This window comes from Pipistrellus hanaki, assembly GCF_964339955.1.
Source record: "Pipistrellus hanaki genome assembly, chromosome: 6".
NCBI classification, from domain to species: Eukaryota; Metazoa; Chordata; class Mammalia; order Chiroptera; family Vespertilionidae; genus Pipistrellus; species Pipistrellus hanaki.
In genome coordinates, this window is record NC_140508.1 from 13,325,479 (window position 1) to 13,346,527 (window position 21,049).

The following is a 21,049-nucleotide window of genomic DNA, read 5'->3' on the forward strand; positions in this document are numbered from 1 at the left end:
CTTCCAAAGATTGGTGTGAAAATTAGATGCCATATATTGGGTCGGCAGCTAAGTAATTGCGGATTTTTTAAAGAAAATCAAAGACAATTTTTTCATGGAACTAAATAACTTTATTCTGTAATGTATTGCCCATTTTGATCAATGACCTTTTGCCATCTTTCAGGCAGCATCATAATCCCACGTTCAAAAAACTTCTGGTTTTTATTAGCAAAAAACTGAATCAGGTACGATTTGGCATCATCATCATTATTGAAATTTTTACCATTCAAGGAGTTTTGTAAAGATCGAAACAAAAAGTAATCAGATGGTGCAAGGTCAGGACTATATGGTGGATGTGGCAAAACATCCCAACCAAGCTCCATTAATTTTTGCCGAGTGACCAAAGATGTGCGTGGCCTTGCATTGTCATGATGGAATACAACACCTTTTCGATTTGTCAATTCGGGCTGCTTTTCTTCAACTGCATTGTTTAATTTCGTTAGTTGTTCAATGTAGACATCAGAATTGATCGTTCGGTTGGGTGGTAAGAGTTCAAAGTAGACAATTCCTTTGTAATCCCACCAAACTGATAACAAAACCTTCTTTTGATGAATATCAGCTTTTGATGTTGTTTGAGTTGGTTCACCTGGCCTGCTCCACGATCTTTTCCACTTGATATTGTTGTAAACAACCCATTTTTCATCGCCAGTTATCAGTCGTTTTAAAAATGGATCATTTTCATTACGTTTCTTTAGCAAATCGCAGCTGCTAATGCGTTGCGTTAACTGTGATTCTTTCAGTTCGTGAGGAACCCATGTATCGAGTTTTTGAACATAGCCAAGTTGTTTTAAGTGATTTTCAATGCATGTATGTGATACATGAAGCTTCTCTGCAATCTCACGTGTTGTACTGTGACAGTCCGAATTGATTATTGCTTTGATTAGGGCGTCATCAACTTCAACTGGACGACCAGAGCGTTTTTCATCTTTGAGTGAAAAATCACCAGAACGAAATTTGGCAAACCAATTTTGACACTGCCGTTCTTTTAAGGCTTCGTCACCATAAACAGCACATAACTTTTTATGAGCTTGCGATGCGTTTTTCCCTTTGAGGAAATAAAAAAGCAAAATATGACGAAAATGTTCCTTTTGATTTTCCATTTTTTAATGAACGCCAAAGGAAAACTACAAAACAGATCAAAAAACTTTTTTTACTGATTAACAGCTGAATAGCCAACTATCAAATAACAAAATGTGTTTTACATTTGTACTACATCTGCAAACCTAAAAATCCAACTGAAGCCATATATGTGTGAAACCCGCAATTACCTAGTTGCCGACCCAATAAAACAGCAGGTAAAGCACTTAGAACAGCACGGCCGGTGTGGCTCAGTGGCTGAGCGTTGACCCATGAACCAGGAAATCAAGGGATTGATTCCCGGTCAGGGCACAAGCCTGGGTTGTAGCTTCGGTCCCCAGTGGGGGGCATGCAGGAGGCAGCAGATCAATTATTCTCTCTCATCATTGATGTTTCTATCTCTCTCTCCCTCTCCCTTCCTCTCTGAAAATAAACAATTTTTTTAAAGCACTTAGAACAGACCCACCATAAGCCATTATTATGAGCAAATCCAGCCCAGGGCAGGGTTTCCCACGCTCGCATTACTGGCATTTAGAGACAGACACCTCCCTGTTGTGGGGGCTTTGCAGGGTGTTTAATAGCATCCCTGGTTTCTAGCCATTAGATGCCAACAGAACCCTCACCTCCAGCTGACAGCCCAAATGTCCCCGGACCTGCCCAGTGTCCTCTGCGCTGGGGAGTCAGCCCGTGACGGGCTGAAAAGACAGAGGATCTTAAGCAGCCAAGGTCTCGATGGCAGGAAGAGTCTGAGGTCCGTGTTCCCGTCAGTGAAAGGGACACGTGATGCTGACGGGCCATTGGGAGGATCCAAGAAGCAGAGACGTCGAAGGAGAGGCCGTCACACGTCGCAGAGACCACACTTGGGCTGGACACCCCCCCGGCCCAGCCCCGAGGGTCCGCTGGGCCAGCTCCTGTCCTGGAAGGACCCCACCTGGATTCGGGGTCTATGAGCCTGTTCTCAGGCTGTCAGGACAGGGTCTGTCTCTGCTTGTGATGTGATCCCAGATGGACCACCATGCTCAGCAAACAGCAGGCGCTCAATACACGGTGAGTGAATAAGCAAGCGGTCACCGGACGCTCAAAACCCAGAGGGACCTCCGGGAGGGACGGAGACACCCAGCCACCTGGGCCAGCCCCTCCCAGGCCGGCCAGACACCGTTTCCTGTCTGCAGAAATGAGACGTGCCCTCTGACCTCCCGCTTCCTAAGCCCCCGCCCACTCTGGGGCCTGGGAGGGGGAGGGGCGGGGATACTCACGTTCCTGAAGGCCGGGAGCCCTCCGGTGCCCAGCCACCCCGCCTCCGCGGGGCCTGCCAGAGGGCTCCGCGGGGGCCGCTCCGCCCGGAGCACATGGCCTTCCAGGAAGAAGACATGGCGTCCCACCATCTTAACGAAGGCCTGGCGGGGAGGAGAGAGCGGGATGCCACCTTGCCTTAGCTGGGACATTCCTGGCTGCATCCCCGGCCAGCGGAGGCCCCCAGTCCCTGCCACAGCAGGCTCCTGGGAGGGGAGGCCTGAGCTGGGAGGTCACCGCCCTGGGCCCTGACAACAGCAGCAGCGGCTCCCAACCTAACCCGGCTTGTCCAGGCTCCCCTCCCCCCCACCCCCGTCCTCCCACCTTCTCCCATCGGGACCCTCTTTTTAGCCTGTTTTACAGAGAAGGGAATCCAAGGCTCAGAGAGGCTGGGCCACCTGCCCGAAGTCACACAGCTCTCTCCAGGCAGGCCTCTCTCTCCTCAGGGCCTGTGCACCAGCTCTCTGCGTGCCACAGTGCCCTCTCTCCGTTCTCGGTGGGAGGAATGCCGCTCCTCTTTCTGGCCCTGGATCAACCTCCCGACCACCTGCTCTAACAGCCCCCGAGCCACTGAGGGGCCCCTGTCTACCGAGCCCCCCGAGCCCTCTGAACACTTTTCTTGTCTGAAAGAGCCCGTGCTGGGTCAGTGCTGTCCACAGCCCAAGACCAGAACCTGGTCAGCTGGAGGGGCTCAGCGGGACGGTGAGGGCATGAATGCTGCCCAGTGAATGATGTGTGAACGAACCCAGGGGTGAGCCAGGACGTGCTGCTCCCTGAGGCTCTGGCAGGCAGAGCTGAAAGGCCGAGGAAGCCACATCAAGGGAGTGTGTGTGTGTGCGTGTGTGTGTGTATGTGTGTGTGTGTTTGTGTGTGTGTGTGTTTGTGTGTGTGTGTGTTTGTGTGTGTGTGTGTGTGTGTATGTGTGTGTGTGTGTGTTTGTGTGTGTGTGTGTTTGTGTGTGTGTGTGTGTTTGTGTGTGTGTGTGTGTTTGTGTGTGTGTGTGTGTGTGTGTGTGTGTGTGTGTGTGTGTGTGGTGGGGACAAAGGGCCATGGGCAGGACCAGGGCTCCGGCCCTCCAGCTAGGAGGCCTCCCGGGGCCAGCACATCTGGTTGTGAAACAGAGGAAATCCTGTAGTCCTCCCAGCCGATTCCAATTTCACGCTCCCTGCGCTAAGACCAGTCCGGTGGGGAGGGAGGCCGCGCTGAGGAATGCGAGCTCCCGAGGTCTGACCCGCCTCCCAAATGCCTGCCAGCGAGGGCAGCCCGGCCCAGCAGGGCCAGGGAGAGGCCAATCCGGGGCCACCCCAGCCCGCAGCCAACTGGGGCGGCACCCAGGCATCCACCAGTCAGGGCTGGGGACAGAGAGGGTGGCAGCCAATCATAGCCACCCTGGGGGCTGGGTTATGGACTATGGGCGACTTCTATGTATTTCTCTACACAATTAAAATGTATTACTTTTATTATCAGGAGGGAGGGGAGGAAAAAGAGAAGGAGGGAGAGAGAGAGGAAGGGAGGGAGGGAGGGAGGGAGGGAGGGAGGGAGGGAAGAGAGGGAGGGAGGGAGGAAAGGAAGGAAGGAAGGAAGGAAGGAAGGAAGGAAGGAAGGAAGGAAGGAAAGGAAGGAAGGAAGGAAGGAAGGAAGGAAGGAGGAAGGAGGGAAGAAGAGAGAAAGCCTCATTGTTTTGAAACATATTGAGTGCTAATGCATGTGAACACTTCTGGCAAAGGCCCCAGCTTCAGAGCAGGCCCCTGCCCGGAAAGTGCCAGCATCCAGCATGGAGGAGCCGTCAGGAGTGCGGACCTCCAGCTCCACCACTTCCTGGCTGTGTGACCACGGGCCAACGCCTTTCCCTCTCTGTGCCTCAGCCACTTCCTCTGTGCAATGGGACTAAGGACGGGACCTTCCTCCTGGGGCTGCTGGGAGGTTGAAGTTCTTACTCGGAAAGCACCGAGTCCCCAGCTCAATGCAAGTGCCCAGTAAACGTTAGTTTTATTATTGAAACTGAGAAAGGGCCAGTTCCCAAGCTCCAGACACCCCGGGGGTCGCACGGAGCTGAGAGCAGGGTGGTCTGGCTCCCTGCGAGTCCCAGGGCTCGTGGCCGTGGCCGTGGCCGGCTGGCTGAGTGGCAAGCACCTTCCCCTCTCCCAGCCTGTGGGCAGGGACCACTGACAGCTGTCCTCTCTGAGCCCCGGAATGTGCCAGTGCTGGCCCCATGGCGACTCCGCGAGGGACAAACAGCACGGCCCCAACTCGCCGGGGACGAAGGAGGGAAGAGAGTTACCCAAAGGGCAGAGCAGAGTCAGGCTGTGGAATCCATGTCAGGTTCCACAGGGGCCTAAGCTGTGTGGTTCTGAGGTCACACACCACATCACGGGAAATACACACTCTCCCACTGGCCTCGAAACGCATGGCCCTTTCCGACTAGCTTAGTTTTCCCTCCCTTTGACAGAGACCCACCTACAGAGAAATCTCTCTCCTCTAAGGACAGCAACAGCCCAGGAAGGTGTGTGCTGGGGGTGCGGGGTGATACAAGGCAAATGCCATCAGCCTCCGTGGTGGGGAGGCTCCGGGCAGAGTGGGGACCGTGGCAAGCCGGGAGAATCAGATCCACGGAAGGGACCGTTGCTTTTCAGCACCAGCTGTTGGAAATAACAGCGGAGGGGGCCTTGAGGTTGGCCGGCAACTGAATCCCATTGGCCTCTGAGTTTTCAACCTCTTATCTAAAACTTACAGCAAATGCCGGTGGGAGTGCAAAATGCTGTGGCCACGTTGGACAGTAGTTTGGCAGTTCCTGAAATGAGTTACTATACGATCCAGCAATTCTACTCCTAGGTATTTACCCAGGAGAAATGAAAACTTATCCACATAAAATTTACACAGCATCCTATAAAACAAAAGGCTAATATGCAAATAGACCAAACAGCAGAATGACCGGTCGCTATGTTGTGCACTGACCACCAGGGGGCAGACGCTCAATCCAGGTTGTAGTCAGTGTGCTCTCACGGGGGGGGGGGGGGGGGGGCGGGGGACGGGACACACGACGACTGGGGAAAGGTAAGCACACTGTGGTATATCCACATGATGGAATGTTATTCAGATGGGAGTCCCGACACACACTACAACATGAATGAACCTTGAAAACATGCTGTGTGAAAGGAGCCAGACACTCTAGGCCACATGTTGGTTGCATGAGTCCATTACTATGAAATGTCAGAACAGGCCAATCCGTAGATTCGGGACGCAGATGAGGCTGCCAGAGGCTGGGGGATGACTGCTAACGGATATGGTGTTCCCTTCAGAGACCATAAAACGTCCTGGAATTAGATAGTGGTGATGATTGTACAACCTTGTAAATATACCCAGAACCCCTGAATGGAACACTTTAAGAAGTTATTTTGGGCATTGTCAGAGAGAAAACAAAGCGTAGTAACTATGATCCCTCTGACGAGTCCTGGCTTCCTCAACACAGGGTCCAAAAGCCCTGCCTGGGCCTCCCTGGCCAGCAGCCCTCCGCCCCAGCCTCACCCTCCGTCATGAGCTCTGCACCGACCACAGCTGCCCAGGAGGCCTTTCTCCTTCCCGGGCTCGCTCCCCACCTTCCAGGCCTCAGCGTGGGGTCACAGCCCTGGGCAGCTGTCTGCTCTGGGTCTGGCAGGCACCCCCGCCACCTCCTCACCCAGCACCCACAGCCACTGGCAGGGGACCGGGGGCCTCGCCCCAGCCACGTCCCCAGCACCACCTCAGCGTAGCCCACAGCCAGCACCCTACAAATCTTTGTGAAGTACCGATACACTTTGGGTTCAAGAGCCTCCCTGCTGTTGCCGTTTCCCAGGGAAATGGAGGCTCGGACTTGCTGGGTCCACACCAGGAAGAGGTAGCCTCGGGCTGGCCTCGGGCAGCAGGACTCTCAGCAGAGGTTCCCAGCAGGAGCCGTTGGCAGCATCTGGAGACATTTGGGTGTCACATGAAGTTGGGGGGCAGGGCATCTTGGAGGTGGAGGCCGAGGATGCTGCTGAGCCCTCTGATGCCCACAGGATGGCCCCAGAGCACTGATAGCCCTGAGGCTGTGCTGTCTAGAGCTTGCACTCCTAACCACTAGGCAATCCTGCCTTTTCAGCGGCTTCCTGTTCCTCAGGATAAAGGCCAAATCCTGACCTTGGATTGCAAGGCCCAGACCACGAGGCTGCTGCTGCCCCATTTCCCAGCCCTGCCCTGGTCCTGGCCGGTGACCTGGACCGCCTCTCCCTCTGGTGCCATCTCCTTCCTGCCTCAGAGCTTCTGTCCCGGCGGTGCCCCTGCCCACGCCTCCCCACACTGCTCCCTCCACTCATCCTCAGGGGCCGATGGCTTCCTCCCCTCGGCGCCTGCCTCACTCTAAGTCCCCCGGGCTGATGGTGGCCGGGAGAACCATCGCCCCAAAAATGTCTGCGTCCTCATCCCTGGAGCCGGGGCATCTGTTTCCTTACTCGGCGAAAGGACCTGTGCAGATGTGACTAAGGATCTTGAAAGGAGGCAATGGCCCTGGCTTGTCCAGGAGGCCCCCTGCAATCACAGGGTCCTCAGGAGAGGGGAGGGGAAGGTCTGAGTAGGAGAGAGACAGGGAGGTGCTAGGCTGTGGGCTCTGAACACGGAGGAAGGAGCCATGAGCTGAGAAGTGCAGGCGGCTTCGAGCCTCCCGAAGGAACCTGCGGACACCTCAGCGTCAGCCTGTGAACACATTCTGGACTTCCGACCTCAGGAGCGATGAGATCCATGCTTTAAGCCACTCATGTGAGGGAATTTGCGACAGTGGCAATAGAAAACGGCTAAGGTGATGCTTTGTCGTCAAGTTTCCCCTGCTAGAATATGGCTGTGGACGGTACCTATCTTTCTCACGACGAGTGGCACATAGTAGGCCCGCAACAGATGTTAGTGAACCGAATGCTAAAGAAAGCATCAGGCTGGAGAGCTGGGCCGACCCAAGCAAGGCAAGAACCAGGGCTGCAAATCTTCACGTTTCTTTTCCCTCTTCCCAACGTGTGGAGTAAAATTCAAATGAATCAGCTATTCCAAGGGCAGCGTTTTAATTATATTCCTGCCTCATTCTCTGCTGACAAGAATGTTAATTCCCTGCTAGCGTGGAGCTGCCTGCCAGGATCCCTTCCTCTGCAGCTCCGAGGGGCCTCGTCCATCTGTCCAGGTGACACTGTCACACTGCAAGCTCCTCCCAGCCTCCTCTGTGCAAGGAGTCAGGATCCCACGCTGAGGCTGCAGTTCAATCCAGAGCTTAGGCCCAGTGGACAGAAGTCGAGTCCAGCTCCACGGAATTAGCGGGTGACCCTGGGTAAGTGGCGGGAAGTCCATTTCCGTGGTGCCATGTCCTTGCCGTGCCGAGGGGAGTACCACACCGCTCTCAGGTGCCAGGGAGCGTCCGAACCCCCCGCGGGAAGCCAGCCAGTGCCGGTGCCCGGCCCCTCCGGGTGGGGTGCGGACCGGTTTGTCTGGGGATCTGTTTTCGGCCAGGCTCCGGGGCTACGCTGGAGTGGGGGCCCAGGGACAGCCAGAGAAACACCCACGGGCACACAGGAGCCGGACTTGGGACTCAGAGTGGAGTTTGAATCTAGCTCTCCCCTCCAGGAGCTGTGTGACCCTGGGCAAGCCACGGCCCTCTCTGTGCTCCTTTGCTTCCCGGGAATGCTGTGAGGACAGCCGGTTAGCAGTGTTTGCATGGCCGGGCAGGCAGCTGTCTGAAGTCTTCAGTGACCCCGCCTCCTGCTATTCCTGCCCTGGGTGATCCCCTCCCCCTGTCGTGGGCTGGGCCTAGGGAGGCACTTTGCCTCACCACAAAATAGGAGTCAGCCAGAACGGGAGGTGTCACTCGGAGCCTCCTGCACAGAAGACTGTCTGTCCCTCCTCCCGGCTGGTGGTCTCTGTTGCTGGCTGGCTCACGCCTGATCTCTCCCCCCTCTCCTGTCTCACTTGCCCTCTCGGCTGCTGGCTCGGAGGAAGCAAGCTGCCATGCTGGAGAGGCCCACGTGGCTGGGAGCTGAGGGCCTCGGCCAACCGCCAGCGAGGAGCTAGCCCTGCCCAGAGCCGCCGGGCTGCCTGGACGCAGGCCTGCCCCACTGGAGCCGAGGTGGCCGTGGCCCGGCCCAGCGGGGCCTGCAGCCGGAGACGGAGCCGCCGGCCGGCGGGGCTGCACCCAGACCCCTGACCCGCACGCTACCAAGTGGGGAAGGATGGCTGCGGGCACTGAGTTTGGCATTATTGTTAGGCAACAACAGATGAGTAACTCAGGATAAGGTTTTAATTTTAAGCCTGTTTTTAAAAACTGTACCTGTGCCCTGACCGGTTTGGCTCAGTGGATATAGCGTCGGCCTGAAGGGTCCCAGGTTCGATTCCGGTCAAGGGCATGTACCTTGGTTGCAGGCACATCCCCAGTAGGAGGTGTGCAGGAGGCAGCTGATCGATGTTTCTCTCTCATCGATGTTTCTAACCCTCTATCCCTCTCCTTTCCTCTCTGTAAAAAAAAAAAAAAAATCAATAAAAAAATATTTTTTTAAAAACTGTGCCTGTGTTTCCTCCTCTTTCTGCCCAAGTACATGAGACCTCTGTGGTTCTCCTGAAAGTCTGTTCCCACCACCTCAGGATGCCCGGGTTCCCGGCAGCCATCCCATGGCCCGGCGTCCAAACCACACGCCTGTCCCGGCCCTCCTTTGGGCACGGCCCTGCCACCCCTGGCAGCTAGTGCCAAGCCCGCTGCCCGGTGTAAGTCCCACCTCACTCTGACCCCAGGAGGCTGAGGAGCGTCCTGGAGCCTGGGAGAGGGGGGGTCTGGCGCAGGCTGCCGGCCTGTTCCTCACCTGTAAAACGGGGAGCTTATGGTGCTTCTCTGGAAAGAACGTTCTGGGCTTTCAACGCGATCTTCATGTCTAAACGTGGCCTCTGACGCAGCCCACCAAGTGTTTTCATTTTTAAATTTGACTTAATTTCCAACGTTAAAATTCAAATGGGGATCCAGGAGAAAGGGCCGACCCCAGGGCTGGAAGAGCCCGGAGCATCGCACGGGGCAGGAAGGAGGGCGGTGCTTACACAGAGGGATGGCACCGGGTCAGAGGTTCACACAGCCAGCCCGGCAGAGCGATGTCGCTGAAGCCGGAGCAACCTGCACAACAGTCACCCGCGTGAACTGGACTCGAACCCCACGTGTCAGATCGACGCACACGAGTGAGTCTGACGGGAGCAAATGATGCGAGGGGGCGTGGGGACGTTGCGGTGGAGAAACCTGACCAAGACGAGCCCCGGTGACGTCCTTGGGTGACCCCGTGGCGCCCGGAGATGCCGTGATGAGAGGCGCCTCACCTCGGCGGCCTTCTCGCCGGAAACCCATCACCCCGTGTGACCACAGAGGAACGCCAGACAGACCCACACGAGGGACCATCTACACAAGCAGACTCACAGCCCACGGGCCACGTGCAGCCCACAACCAATATTTTTACGGCCCAGCCACTATCACAGTTTGTAAGAAACGTTTCACTAAAAATTTCGTAACTTAACTTTTACAATATCCTCTTATACATAATTATTAATAACAAACTACAACCTTCGCTAATGACTGATTACTATAATCGCGTTGCATTCATTTCCCTTACAAATTTCTCTCCACTAATACCAGCAGTGAATATTTTATTTATTTAATTAATTTTTAAATACAATGTATTGATTTTTTTTACAGAGAGGAAGAGAGAGGGATAGAGAGTTAGAAACGTCAATGAGAGAGAAACATTGACCAGCTGCCTCCTGCACACCCCCCACTGGGGATGTGCCCCCAACCAAGGTACATGCCCTTGACCGGAATCGAACCTGGGACCCTTCAGTCAGCAGGCAGACACTATATCCACTGAGCCAAACCGGTTTCGGCGGCAGCGATTATTTTAGCAGCCAATGGCCACGTCATTAGTCTTGGACTGATTTGTCTGATGTGCACACAGAAAATTTGTCGCTTTCAGAGAACAAGAAAAACAGGTTTATTTGCATTATGCTTATTAATCTGTGCAGATATTCAGTGTCTGGTAAATTAATTCTCAAGAAAAAATATTAATTTTTATTACAATGTTCTGTTATTTTATGGTAACGATTATTCATTTATTTCAGCCCTTGGTATTCAGCATGTCTATCGAAATAAACTTGCGTTTCTGTGGAAATTGAAGCTTTTGGGTTTTTTTCGCGGCACACATACATGTAAACCTTGTTTATTTGGCCCGTGTTAGCCTTTGAGTTTGACATGGTTGGTCTACAAATACCTGGTAAGTACTCCTCGAACTGCAACGTCACAGAAAGCAGGGAAGGAACTCGGAGACTGCGGAGGCTAAGGGACGGGCCTGGAACAGGAGCGAGGCACGAGTGGGCATGGGAAACAGAGATGAGGTGTGGCATGGAGAGACAGCATCGCCCGGGGCGGGTTTTATAGTTTCGGCGGAGGTGCGTGGCGATGTAGGATGTTAACAGGGCAGCACTGGGTGAGGGGTGTGGGAACTCTCTGTACTGCCTCGGCAACTTTCCCGGAAATCCAAATCTATTCCACAGCAAAGCACATAAATACGACTTTAACAAATGCTGCAGCAGTGAAGCCTGGATGTACAGCTTCTCTTATGAGTCAGCAGATTCAATATATCCCAAGAAAGTGGAAACACGAATCAGAAAGGACATATGCACCCCTATGTTCATAGCAGCACAACTCACCGTAGCTAAGATTTGGAAACAGCCTAAGTGCCCATCAACAGAGTGGATTAGAGTGGGTTAGGTAACTATGGTACATCTACACAACGGAATACTACACTGCGGTAAAAAAGGAGTTCTTACCATTTGCAACAGCATGGATGGAGCTGGAGAGCATTATGCTAAGTGAAATAAGCCAGGCAGAGAAAGATATATATCACTAATTTATGAAATATAATGAACAACATAAACTGATGAACAAAAATAGATCCAGAGACAGGGAAACATCGATCAAACCATTAAACCTCAGAGGGAAGGTAGGGGAGGGTGGTGGTAAGGGGGAGAGATCATCCAAAGGACTTGTGTGCATGCATATAAGCCTAACCAATGGACACAGACAACAGGGAGGTGAGGGCATGGGGGGGGGGGGGCGGTGGGGAGTTAGGGGAGGTAATGGGGGAATAAGAACACATATGTAATGCCGTAATCAATAAAGAAATTAAAAAAAAAAAAAAAGAGTTAGGTGAAACTGGTTTGGCTCAGTGGTAGAGCGTCGGCCTGCGGACTGAAAGGTCCCAAGTTCGATTCCGGTCAAGGGCACGTACCTTGGTTGTGGGTACATCCCCAGTAGGGGGTGTGCAAGAGGCAGCTGATCAATGATTCTCTCTCGTCGATGTTTCTAACCCTCTATCCCTCTCCCTTCCTCTCTGAAAAAAATCAATGAAATATATTAAAAAAAAAAAAAAAAAAAAAAAAGTCAGCAGCTTCAGCAACACAGACCTGCGTCTCCCCAGGCACGGAAGCTGCTCCCTCCAGACGGCAGCTCTCGGGCTCCCACAGGCGCCACCCCTCCCTAACGCTCACCATGTCCACGTGCTGCCCGGCTCCCGTGGCGCCTGCATTTGCTACGCGATAGAGAAACATCCTCAATGTCCCCCTTCTTCTAGTCCACATGTGTCAAACACAAGGCCCGTGGGCCAAATCCAGCCCGCCAGGCCTTGCAATGTGGCCCGCACCGCGCTGTCATCACTGCACTCCGCTGTCAGTTTATGACATTGTCAATTTATGACTGTTCAGTAAACCATTCGGCCCGCGGTTTAGGCTGGATTTTAGATTTTGGCCCCTTCTCTGATTGAGTTCGACACCCCTATTCTAGAGGGAAGCCCATCTCTCAGCGAGGGCACCTGCAGAAGCAGTCGCCATGACTCAATCCGGAGCAGCTAACTCGTGGCGAGGACAGAACACAGTGGATCAAATGTGACATTTTCTTCCTATTAATTGGTAAGAAAACATATTGGGGGGGTGAGAATCAGGAGGACTTGGTCTTAGCAACCTACAGGAGAGAAGCGAACGCTGCAGAGAGGGGATTCCCGGTACATCCCCCGCCCTCCTCTGAACCTGAAGGAATCAGAGGAAAGATGTCTGTGGGCTGAGCCAGGGCCCCTCTGAGGCTGCTGGCCCACGGCCAGAGCGGCGGGTGTGAGGGCGCTCCTGCACCTGCCAGAGGCAGGCTGGACGTTGGGGAAAGCAGAGGGTAATTTTCGGGAGACGGGCCCTGTAAAGGGGAACTGTTTCATCTTCAACCTTATTTTACCGGCGATGAAACAGGAAAAGCCAGGAAAACGGAATGCGCTGGCCCAGGACCACAGAGCTACAAAGTGGGAGATGGGGGACTCCAACCCAGGTGGGTCTGAGGCCATCCCCCCCAAACCAGAGATCCGCACTCACGTCCCGTCTCTGCACAGAGAACCAGCGTCGTGCCTTACACACACACACACACACACACACACACACGCACGCACGCACACACGCACGTGCACGGAGCCAAGAGGAGCACAACCAAGCCAGGTGCCACGACCTAAAATTACGACTCTTTCCCTTAGAAACCCCGGTTTCCGGCTGCTGAAGACCAGGCCGCACGGAGGCCCGGTTCCACGTGGCAGCACCCGTCCAGAGCTGGGTGCCAGCTGCCTGCTCCGGTTAACCACAGTCCCCACCCCTCCCGAGTGCGTCCCCAGCAGGTGTCCCTGGACACCCTGTGCGCTTCCCTGTCACAGGGGCGTCAGAGGGAAGCCACACTTCTTCTCTCACAGCCAGCCCACGGCACAGCATCGCGTCCCAGGCCCCCGGGGGTGCGTGTTTTGTCTGTTCCCGAGAAGAGCAGAGAGGTCAGCGAGGAACCCATGCTTTGGAGCCCCTGCCAGGAGGACCCCCAGGCACTGCACTGGGTGGGGGCCTGGCAGGCTCTTCCCTTCCCTTCCCAGCCTGTTCCCCCTCCTCCCCGGAGCTGAGCTCGGAGCCCCGGCGTCTGGGCAGTGGGCTGGAGGTGATCACGGAGCAGAGACCGCTGTCCAGGATGATTCACGGCCCCAGGAAGGAGAGCAAATGCACTTGACCCAAGAACACGCACCAGTGCCAAATGCAACTGCTGGGCCGAGGCCAGCAGGACACTCTCTCCATTATGTGAGCGAAGGGAGAGTCTGCTCCCCGCCAGAAGGTGGGCCCGCGGCCACGGGGTTTCAGAGGGCCCTGGCCAGCTGCCCCAGCCCCAGAGGGCGCCGCGGCGGAAGGCTCTGCAGGCCGGCGTCTGTACCATCCGTGTCCCAGCCCGCCGGTGCTGGGATGCCGGTGACAATGACCTCGGTGGCTAACGCGTGTGTGTCACCCGGTACACAGCAGGCCCCGGGCTCAGCAATTATTTTAATCGGGTATGCACATGACAGAAAGAGCCCAGGCCTCACGCAAACAGCTCGATCGCCTTGTACACGTGTTTACATCTGTGTAACCATCTACAGAACACGCTACCGCCCGTGCGGCTCCCTCGGCCTCCTCCCAGGCATCCACCCTCCCAACGCTGGCCGCTCTCTGGCTCCTGTCACCATTCATTATTTTGCCTATTTTTTGAACTTCACGCTAGGGTAAGGTGACCAGACGTCCCGATTTTCGATTTTTATTTATTTATATATTTTTTAAAATATATTTTATTGATTTTTTACAGAGAGGAAAGGAGAGAGATAGAGAGCTAGAAACGTCGATGAGAGAGAATCACCGACCAGCTGCCTCTTGCACACCCCCTACTGGGGATGTGCCCGCAACCAAGGTACATGCCCTTGACTGGAATCGAACCTGGGACCTTTTAGTCCGCAGACTGATGTTCTACCGCTGAACCAAACCGGTTTCAGCCCGATTTCCGATTTTTAACAATTTGTCCCGCATCCCGAGGCGTTTTAAAAAAGTCCCTATTTTTCAAAATATCGGGACTTTTTTAAAACGCCGCGGGACAAATTGTTAAAAATCGGGACTTTCCCGCCAAAAGCAGGACGTTGGGTCACCTTACGCTAGGGGAGCCAGATAGAGTGTATCCCGTGCCGGCTTCTCTCACTCCGCATCACGTCTGTGAGAGCCCCCATGCGATTGCAGGTGGCGCCCCCTCCCTCCCTCTGCTCCGTATGAGATCCCCCATCTTCCCGCTCCTGCTGCCGGCGGACATCGGGGCGCCTTGAACGAAGCCGCTGTGCACACTGCGCCCAAGCCTTTGTGGACATTTGTTTGCATTTCTCCTGGGCAACTATCTAGGGCCACGGCGGCTGGAATGTGGGGTAAGTAGAGGCTTGACTTTGTAAGAAATCACCAAACTATTTTCCAAAGAGGCTGTGCCCTCTGGCATGTCCGTCCTTCCCACACCGCCATGGTCTGTCCTTTCATTGGGGTCACATTCCTGCCTCACCTGTTCCTCGTGGTAACTCTGCAAAGGGATTCACTGTTAGTGGCTAAACATGCCTACATGTTCTTTTTGTTTGTTTGTTTAATATATTTTATTGATTTTTTACAGAGAGGAAGGGAGAGGCATAGAGAGTTAGAAACATTGATGAGCGAGAAACATCTATCAGCTGCCTCCTGCACACTCTCACTGGGGATGTGCCAGCAACCAAGGTACATGCCCTTGACCAGAATCGAACCCGGGACCTTTCAGTCCGCAGGCCGACGCTCTATCCACTGAGCCAAACCGGCTTTGGCCTCCCCACGTTCTTTACATCCTTCCAGGAAGAGGAGGGTCTAAGTCCTCTCCTCGTGGATCTGGGTCACCTACGTGACTGATTTGACAAAAAAAAAAAAGATGGACGTGGCCCTGTGTCGACTTCCATACACAAGCCTCCAGAGCCCGGCTCCTTCCGCTTCCAGTCTGCTGGCGTGTTTGCTCTGGGGGCCACACCGCCATGCCACGAGGCAGCCCGAGCTGAACACGTGGGAGGCTGCACAAAGGACCGGCATGCCTGCCAGGCCCCAGCTCCCCCCATCCCCATTCCAGACATCAACACATGAGAGGAGAGCCACCGTGGACAGCCCCAGGCAACAGGTGCCCTGGGACTCAGCCAGGCCGCCCTCCGGCCCGGCCTTGGTCCACATCATGCGTGGCCATCATTTCACAGCCCACGTCCTGGGGTCGCTGTCTTCCAGCAGATCGTCGGAACCACTCTCTCCGTTTACAGAGGAGAAAATAAAGGCACAGAGAGGGACGTGCTGTGCCCAGGGCCCCACAGCGGGGAGACTCGGAGTGTGAAGGGGCCTCTTCCTAAGGTCAGACAGGCCGCAGGCGCAGGGGAGCGAATTCCAGGCACCGAGAGCGACCAGGGACAGGCTGGCAGAGAGTTAATGCGCCAGGGGGAAGCCGGACTCACTTCTCACAGCCTGATTTTATCAGAAATGAAGCCGCTTCCCTCTGGACTGTGTACCAGGGAGCCCGGCTGCTCTCAGACCTCTAACTGGATCAGTGTTTCCAAAAGCCGAGGCGGGGCCCGGACCATGGTCCATGGTGTGACATCACCTGCCCCCCAGAGGTCCGCACGCATCCCATTCCTCGAGAGGAACGGAGGTCTGAGCCGGGGCTGCCAGCTGGACCCTCCCTGTGTGTGGCGCTCACACACCCAGATGCAGACACACCCGGTAAGCTAAGCCTCAGCTGTTGGGCCCAGAGGACCCCCTGATGTAAACAGGGGCAGCACAGAGCATCAGCCAAGGGCTGCAAACTCAAAAGGCCCACTGGGGCCACAAGAGTGCGTCCTCGGCACGTTCTATCCGTGCAGACAGGCTCCTGCCGTCAGCACGCCGAGACAGTCTTCATGGCCACAGAAGTCACTCTCTTCCATTTGCCCGCTTTCAGGAGGGCCGAGTACAGAGAACGCTCCCTCCTCAGACACGCGAGCAGAGGATGGCGTCCGGCCAGTGGCCCTGGAGCCAGGGAAGCTCCGGGGCCGGGGGACAGTGGCCAGGCCTCAGGGGCGGCCACGATGCAGCTCCAGCTGATGGGAACCAGCTGATGGGGGCCAGATCTTGGTTTTTCTATGAAGTCAGGAATCCAGATTTGGGGCATGACATTCTACCCTGTTTCCCTGAAAATAAGACAGCGTCTTAAATTAATTTTTGCTCCCAAAGATGCGCTAGGCCTTATTTTCAGGAGATGTCTTATTTTTCCATGAAGAAGAATGCGGTACACATTTATTGTTAAATGAAAATAAAGGAAATTTATTACCTGTATACGGTAGGTAGTACGGTAGTTGTCAACACAAACCAGACAAACTGTGAATCCTACAGTATCAAGAATTTACTCATTTATTCAATGACAATCATGTCACCATCTTCTGGAACATCATCCTAATAATCCAATTCCTGAGTTACCTGGTGAATTTCTTGTGACTCCATTTCTTTCAGAATCAGTGGACCAAATCTCTCATGTTTAGCTTAGTGGGGGGGGGAGGGGGCTTATTTTCGGGGAGATGCCTTATATTTCACTGAGAAGGAAACCTGTAAGTAGGTCTTATTTTCAGAAGATGTCTTATTTTTGGGGAAACACGGTAGAAAGGACAGCAGCAAATTCCTTCCCCCCCCAAAAAAAAAACACACAAAAAAAACAACAACAACAACAACAAAAAAACATCCAACATATCTGCAGCAGGCAGGACTGGGCTGTGGGCACCTGAGTGCGGCCTCGGAATTAAATCTTTGTGGGAGGGCATCTCCATCTCGGAGTTCAGAGAGGACACTACAGTCTCGGGCCTCCTGGCCTCCTAAACACGATTTCCCCCATAAGCCCTGGCGGATTTCAAGGCAGGTGTGGCCTGTCCACGCTGACTCCCACCCCAGCTGTCCCAGTCCCACAGGGGGCTCCTTCCACAGGAGGATGGGCTAGGACTTGTCAACAACAATGTCCGGGGTCCCGTCCACGCCGCCTTCCAAATCCGCCCTCACCTGTGGGCCCTCGCTGCCCAGGCTGCGCCCGGCGTGCCCTGCCTGGACCCGCTCTCCTGAGCAGTGAGTTCTTTCCGTGTGTCCTCAACCCTAAATTAATCACCATCTCTCCTATGACGCCTTCCCCATTTCCCGGGTAGAATTTAATGCTTCTGCTCCTCCCCCGCTTTTTTAAAAAAGCAAACCAAGTCTTAGGGATTACATGCCCGTTCCTTCTGGACCCTCTTTCTCTTTTCAGAACCTCTGCACCTGAGCACAGCGCGAAGACGGCGTTCCCACAGTGAATGACAGCGGCCGGAGCACACGGCGCCCTCCCAGCAGCCTGGGCTCGGGGACAGCGGTGGGCCCTGCACCCTCGATCTACCCAGGACCCAGCCGGAGAAGGCGTCCATCTTTGGTGAGGAAGAAAACTATGAGAGGCCATGAAGTCTGTCTGACTGCCCAGCTCCTACCCGAGCCACCTCCTGCACTAAAATATCGGCTCTCGAGAAAGACACACACAGGCCCTCTTGAGACAGTTGCTGTCCGTTCACTGCCATGCCCAGGCGGGCACCAGGCAGGCCTGTAGGATGATGGGGGCTGACACGGTGCCCATCGCGTGGGGCTGCTTCCAGGGGCGATGAGGTCACACAGGAGACACACTCCGTGGGGTGCCTGGCATGGAGCAGATGTGCAGTAAACATCTGGGCTGCCTCGCTGTGATCTCGTGGGCTCCCAGGCTCCGCTGGAGACCTGGCTGCCCGGCCACAGTCTGCACACAGGGCTGGCCAGGCCAGGCTGCAGCAGGGACTCTACCCTCCTGGCTCCCGGCTCCCAGGCAGAAGCCTCCATCTCTGGTTGTCAGGTTGCCTTTACTAAGCTTGGGCATTTCCAGAATGTTCTATCATCGCTCCTTGGGGCCTCACACCTGGCTGGCAGCAAGCCAAGGGACACCAGGATCTAGAGGAGCTTTCTAGAGAGCGGGGAGTGGAGATCTTGTCCTCTGGGCCTCAAGCACCCTCTTCCATGTTGTTTCCCACCCAACTAAGGGGACCCCAAAACCAGGGTAGGAGGCAAAGGTGGGGAGCAAGAGGGTTCCGGAAGGAGGCGATGCCAGGGCTAGCCAGGCTGCGCCCGCCCTGCAGGGCCTCACAGGCCTGAGGCACTTCCTGGCCTCCACATCTGCCCGGGAGCTGAGGGCGAGGAGTTAAATATAGTCTCAGCGTCCGCACGGCTGCATCGGCGCCGAGAGTGCCACCTGCTGGCCAGCGCCCGCTCCTGGAGGAAGAAACCACCGGGGAGGACGCAGCAAGATGGCCGGCAGGACGCCTGGGTGTGGGGGGGAGCGAGGTGCGGTTTTCCGCTCACCGCTGGCTGAGGCCCCACTCCTGCTGGCTGGCAAATCCCCGCCCAAATGGCTTCCCCAGAAACTCAGGCAGGGCCTGGCGTGGCCCGCGGAAACCATGCTCCGGCGGGCGGCACTCACCCTGCGGGCACCCTGCCGGCCCAGCTGCAGATCTCCTCCAGCCGCAGGAGCATCCCCTCGATGGCCTCCTCCACCTCCTTCGCCTGAAAGACACCGTCCTGGGGTGAGCGAATGGTTTCCAGGGAGACGAGTGCCCCTCGTTTTTAAAAAGGGCAAGCTGAACCTCAGGGTTATCTGCCCAGTTCCCTCCAGACCAGCTCTTGCTTTGCAAAACCTCTCCCAGCCTCGCGTGAAACGGGGATAATCTGGGCGCAGTCTTGGTCCTTGAGGGCTGGGCCAGCCACTCCACGCAGCTTTCAAAAGACGTGACACAAATACCAACAGGAAGCATGACAAAGGTGTCCCTAAGATCCCCGTTGTTCGGACGAGGAAACTGAGGCTCAGAGAGGGGAGGTGACCCGCTCGAGGACACACAGCCAGCCAGTGGCGGGGCCAGGACTCTCATGTAGGTCTGAGCCCACAGCTCAACGCCAGCTCCAATAAACCCGGGAGGCATGGCTCCTGAGAAACACAGAGAGGAAGCATGAGCCGTGGGAGATGCAGAAAGAAGCCGAACCTGTGACTGCACAGCACGTGTGTGCTCCACAGACACCGGCCTGCGGTGACACACCCGCCGTGGACGGCCCGGGACGCACTCTCACTACAGCACGGTCCGATGTCTGCAGTGCAGCTGGAACGGGCGCCCTATGGTTTCTGGGAAACCCTGTCATTAGCCCCGGAGAGCAGGGACTGGGGAGCGTGCCGAGGGAGGCTAAAAAGGAGGTTTTATGTAGAGTGAAGTGTCCCAGCTCCCGTGACCGGGGCCAGGCGGTGACCGAGGGCCACATCACGGGGCCTCATGCGGATCTCGAAGGTGCCAGACCCCTTTCCTTTTCCAAGAGAGGCCAGAGAGTCTCACCTCATGAGAAATGTCCCAGTTTTTAACCAGTGGCACAAATTTAAAAAAAAAAAAAAAAGGTACATTTTTTTCTAACACTCCACGGGCCAAGTTAAACACACATGTGAATGGGTGGGCCAGTGTATAAGCCCTGCTTTCATCACGTGTGTAGAAATTAGTCTGACCCTTTCCCCCTCAGGGATGGACAAAGCTCAAGGCTTATAAAATAAGGGAGGGTTTTGTGTGTGTGTGTGGTGTTTTTTTTTAATATATTTTATTGATTTTCCACAGAGAGGAAGGAAGAGGGATAGAGAGCTAGAAACATCGATGAGAGAGAAACATCGTCCAGCCGCCTCCTGCACACCCCCTACTGGTGATGTGCCCAGAACCAAGGTACATGCCCTTGACCAGAATCGAACCTGGGACCTTTCAGTCCGCAGGCCGACACTCTATCCACTGAGCCAAACCGGTTTCAGCTCATGTGTTTAAATAAATAAATGAATAAATAAATAAATAAATAAATAAATAAATAAATAATTCCAGGCATCTAGGAAGAAACTTCTAGACCCTGAGCCTCTCTCTCTGGCTCACCAGGCCAATCACGCTGCCCAGGGAGGCGACACCGACATTTCTGGGCGGCCCGGGACCGCCCCCCACACCCGAAGGCCCCTCAGCACCCACCTGCCCGGGAATGCTTAGCCGGTGCAGGAGCCAGCAGCTTGCAGCGCCACGGCCACAAAGTAAACGACTGCGAAAAGCCATCTTTCCGGCGGGAGTATAAATAGTACCCGGGGCAATTTTAAGCTCTGGAGCCTTCATCTCACAGCTGGGACTATTTCTGTGCCTGCACGGGGGAGGCTTGACAGGGGAGGGCGACCTCAGCCGAGGGAGGCTGGGACACACACAGGAAGTTCTCCCCCCCGAAGTGAAATCATGGTACAATGTCTTGAAGGCGCCGAGGGAGGAAGAAGGTGCAGAGTGCTGGCTGCTCCTTCTGATGCAGAGACGAGTGAGAGACGGGAGCGGGCACGGAGGGGTGCTGAGACCCCCTCGGACCGCTGCCTCCTTCCCGAGCTGCGCCTGAAGCCCTGCTCCAGGGAAGCGCGTCTAAGCCTGTGCTGGCGGGTGCAGAAGGGAAGTTACTCGGTCCTGGATTCAAATCCCACCTTCTCTTTTGCCAGCCGCGACCTTGACCCAAGGGTTTAATGTCTGCCTTTTAGTTGGCTGCCCTGTGACAGGAGCCTCGGCCGGGCAGGGCTGGCGGGAGGCTGATCTGACAATACATGTGGCTGCATTTAACAGACAGCCTGTGCACAGTAGGTGTGTAAGTGGTTGCTTTCTGTCTCTGTCTCACT

At 55.1% G+C, this 21,049-nt stretch overlaps 1 protein-coding gene across 1 annotated transcript in view; it reads right to left on the bottom strand.

The window, feature by feature from the left end:
• Positions 1-1,631: 1,631 nt before the first annotated feature.
• BCAS4 (breast carcinoma amplified sequence 4) overlaps positions 1,632-21,049 on the bottom strand; it is a 30,542-nt gene continuing 11,124 nt past the window's right edge. The window contains exons 2-3 of the mRNA XM_084888403.1: positions 18,829-18,900; positions 1,632-2,513 (exon numbers count right to left, since the gene is read on the bottom strand). Coding sequence (XP_084744529.1) covers positions 2,184-2,513; positions 18,829-18,900 — 402 coding nt within the window. The 3' untranslated portion in view covers positions 1,632-2,183. The remainder of the gene's footprint in view (positions 2,514-18,828; positions 18,901-21,049) is intronic.